The 3,815-nt window shown below is 38.8% G+C and overlaps 1 protein-coding gene across 1 annotated transcript in view; it reads right to left on the reverse strand.

Moving 5' to 3' along the window:
• The window catches only part of LOC106867188 (sorting nexin-17), a 53,164-nt gene that overhangs the window by 23,070 nt on the left and 26,279 nt on the right, over positions 1–3,815 (reverse strand). The window contains exon 6 of the mRNA XM_052966816.1: positions 2,836–3,068. Coding sequence (XP_052822776.1) covers positions 2,836–3,068 — 233 coding nt within the window. The remainder of the gene's footprint in view (positions 1–2,835; positions 3,069–3,815) is intronic.

Below are 3,815 nucleotides of genomic sequence, written 5' to 3' on the forward strand. Positions count from 1 at the left end.
ATTTTACTTCCCCAGACAGTGAATTTGAATCGCGAGTTATTTCTGAACATAAAATCTTTCTTTTAACTGATTCATATTTTATCTATTAACAGACAAGAGCAAATTTTAGCAAAGCACTTTCAAGTATTGTATTAGAACAACTATTGAAGCAAAGGTTGGTATTATTAGTGGTGAGCTGGCAGAAACGTTAGCACACCAGACGAAATGCTTTATGGTATTTTGTCTACCTTTACTTTCTAAGTTCAAATTCCACCAAGGCCGACTTTGCTTTTCAACTTTACAGGGTCGATAAATTAAGTACCAGTTGCATACTGGGTTCGATCTAATCAACTGCCCCCCCTCCCCAAAAATTTCAGGCCTTGTGCCTAGAGTAGAAAAGAATATTATTATCATTATTATTCATTTGACATTTTCCATGCTGTCATGGGTTGGACAGTTTGAGAGGAGCTCTGAAGGCAAAGAGCTGTACTAGACTCCATTGTCTGTTTTGACATGCCCTGCTTCATGTCAATCATTGTACAGTATATACTAGGTGCTTTTTACATGACAGGGTCACCAAGTACCTTGCAAGACAAAAGAGGAAAACAAAAAAAAAAACCCATTATCATCATCATTATCATGAAAAATTTTGCTTTATTTTGCTGGGTATGACGAAAATTGTCACTGTCCACAGCCAGCAGATTGAAACAACACTTGTTTACTGATCATGCTTCAAGAATACTGCGGAGAACTCTTGCTACAAGCAATGAGGATTTTCATAGGTGTTCTATCTTTACATTTGTACCAACTTCCAAGCGTGCCAGTCATTATTGGTACCACGCTCACTCATTGCCCACAACCTGCATACTTCCCACCATTAATTCACCAAAGTTGTTCACTTCTTCCTTCCTAATATGTCAATTGCTTTGTAAGTAATAACCAAGGTGCTACATAAAGAGTCTTGGTGCTGGTGCCATGCAAAAGTCACTGGTGATGGTGCCATGTGAAAAGTGCACTGGTGATGGTGCCACATAAAAAGCACCAGTACACTCTACATGCTATGTTGAATATCAGGCATGTTTTTTCTTTTCTCTTCACAACAGCAATATCAGACTTTAATCAGAGGGTCACACTGAATCATTGCATTCCACAGGATTATTATTATTATTATTAATAATAATCCTTTCTACTATAGGCACAAGGCCTGAAATTTGTGGGAGGACTAGTCAATGACTTCAACCCCAGTGTTTCACTTCATCATCATCATCATCATCATCGTTTAACGTCCGCTTTCCATGCTAGCATGGGTTGGACGATTTGACTGAGGACTGGTGAAACCGGATGGCTACACCAGGCTCCAATCTAATTTGGCAGAGTTTCTACAGCTGGATGCCCTTCCTAACGCCAACCACTCAGAGAGTGTAGTGGGTGCTTTTACGTGTCACCCGCACGAAAACGGCCACGCTCGAAATGGTGTCTTTTATGTGCCACCCACACAAGAGCCAGTCCAGGGGCCCTGGCAGCGATCTCACTTGGCTTGCCGGGTCTTCTCTTGTACTTAATTTATCCTTTTCTCCTCTAGGCACAAGGCCCGAAATTTTTGGGGAGGCGGCCAGTCGATTAGATCGACCCCAGTATGCGACTGGTATTTAATTTATCGACCTCGAAAGGAAAAAGGTAAAGTCGACCTTGGCAAAATTTGAAATCAGAACATGAAGATGGATGAAATACTGCTAAGCATTTAACCCAGGGTGCTAACAAGTCTGCCAACTCACCACCTTCAATTAATAATAGTAATTATTATTTCTTCTCTAGGCACAAGGCCTCGAAAATTTTGGGGGAAGGGGGCTAGTCGATTATATCGATCCTAATGTGTACTGAGGTCAATGTAGTCAACTAACCCACATCCCCAAAATTGCTGGCCTTGTGCCAAAATTTGAAACCAATATAAGAGGGCAGGGATTAATAAATTAGCATTTGGATCACTTGTCAAGTTGTAGCTTCAGCAAAATAAATTAAAATTACAAGAAGAACAATTTTCTAAATAAAACAATTATTGTAAAGCCAATAACATTTTCCCATTTTTTCCTTCCATTATGACTATTTTCTTTAAATATAATCAGGGTTATACACTAAATATACTTCCTAACTATTTATTTTGATAAACTGTTAGGAAAAGGAAACTCATGCAAATGATAATCCTAACTTTAAAAAAAAAGTTAATTACTTGACTAAGTTATGGAAAGGTCTGGCAGTAATTAAACTTTGATGAAAGTAAAATAACCGGTTTATTTTGTATTAGTTTTTTCTTCTAATGGTTTAAAGACCTGGCACAAATGAAACTCGTTATTGAATACTGCTCTCAAATCTCAGACGGTGTCACTAACAAAAAGGTCAACCATCTGATTTCGCTGAAGGACCAACATAGTCCAATTTCTGGGCTACAGATACGATTCTACTCCTCTAGCAATCCTACCACAGCCTTCACTCTTCAACACTAACTGATCTCATGCCTCAACAATCACTCTTATCGCCCACGCTATATCCCTCTACTCAGGGCCCCACTCAATCCTCTAGAATTCCATGTTTTCCCTTGCCGCTGTTCAAGAGGAATCAATCTGAATGGTCTTGGAAGTCCCATAAAGACCATGGGAACAGCCTCTTCCTCCAGATCAAACCATCAAAAGAAAATTCAAAATCCTACACTTGTGGAAGTACACTTTGATAAGGAGCTAATTACTATCATCATTGTCGTTGTTAAAGAAAATCTAGAAAGAGACCTATTCTTAAAACTGGGTTGGTGTTTCTCAGAAAAAAGCCTATTTTGGAAAACGATTAAAAAATCTGGAATTTTACCTTTTCCGGAGTACAATACAATGAGGTCCATCTTTGTTTAATGCTTTTAAAGAGATGTAGGGGGATTCGAAATCTTGAAGTTTACGAATTACTTGAAAAGAAATAGAAAAAAGCGGAATGAGAAAAACATAGGGGATACACACACAAAGGATGTGGGCATGCACAAGGACTTGCACGTATACACACATATATACACACAAGGAATAGAAACAGAAAAAAAGAGGAATGAAAAAAACACAGGACACACACAATGATGATTGTCTTCATCATTTTATGTCCATTTTCCATGCTGGCATAGGCCAGGCGGTCTGACCAGAGCTCCATACTCCAGTTGTCTGCTTTGGTATGGTTTCTAGGGCTGAATGCCTTTCCTAATATGCCTACCACTTAACAGAGCGTATTGGGTGTCTTTTTAACATGTTACCAGAACAGGTTCCCTGTTACGTGTCACTGGCACAAGTGCTTTTATGTGTCATCAGCATATAGATATACAGATAGATGGATGACAATTTGAAAAGAAACAGACCAACATTATGGCTATGTTACCTAATTAATATGACCCATGTATAAGAGTATGATATGGAGAGGGCCAAAGCCAGAAATATATATTATACCAAAATGATGGAACTAGGGTTAAAGCCATCTTGTTAATTAAGTGCCTTTATGGTTACATGTCTTCTTAAATTAAAACAAATTGTTTCATTACATCAAGATTCTAACGACTTTGTCCATTAACAACATTATAATCTGAACAATAAGACATCTTACAGGTTTCACCCCATGAAGGCGAGACTTCAACAAAGGCACAGGTGTGGCTGTGTGGTAAGAAGTTTGCTTCCCAACCATATGGTTTTGGGTTCAGTTCCACTGTGTGGCACCTTAGGCAAGTGTCTACTACTATAGCCTTGGGTTGACAAAAGCCTCTCGAGTGGATTTGGCAGACGAAAACTAAAAGTTCATCATCATGTGTGTGTGTGTGT

Source organism: Octopus bimaculoides, chromosome 3, assembly GCF_001194135.2.
Source record: "Octopus bimaculoides isolate UCB-OBI-ISO-001 chromosome 3, ASM119413v2, whole genome shotgun sequence".
Taxonomy (NCBI): domain Eukaryota; kingdom Metazoa; phylum Mollusca; class Cephalopoda; order Octopoda; family Octopodidae; genus Octopus; species Octopus bimaculoides.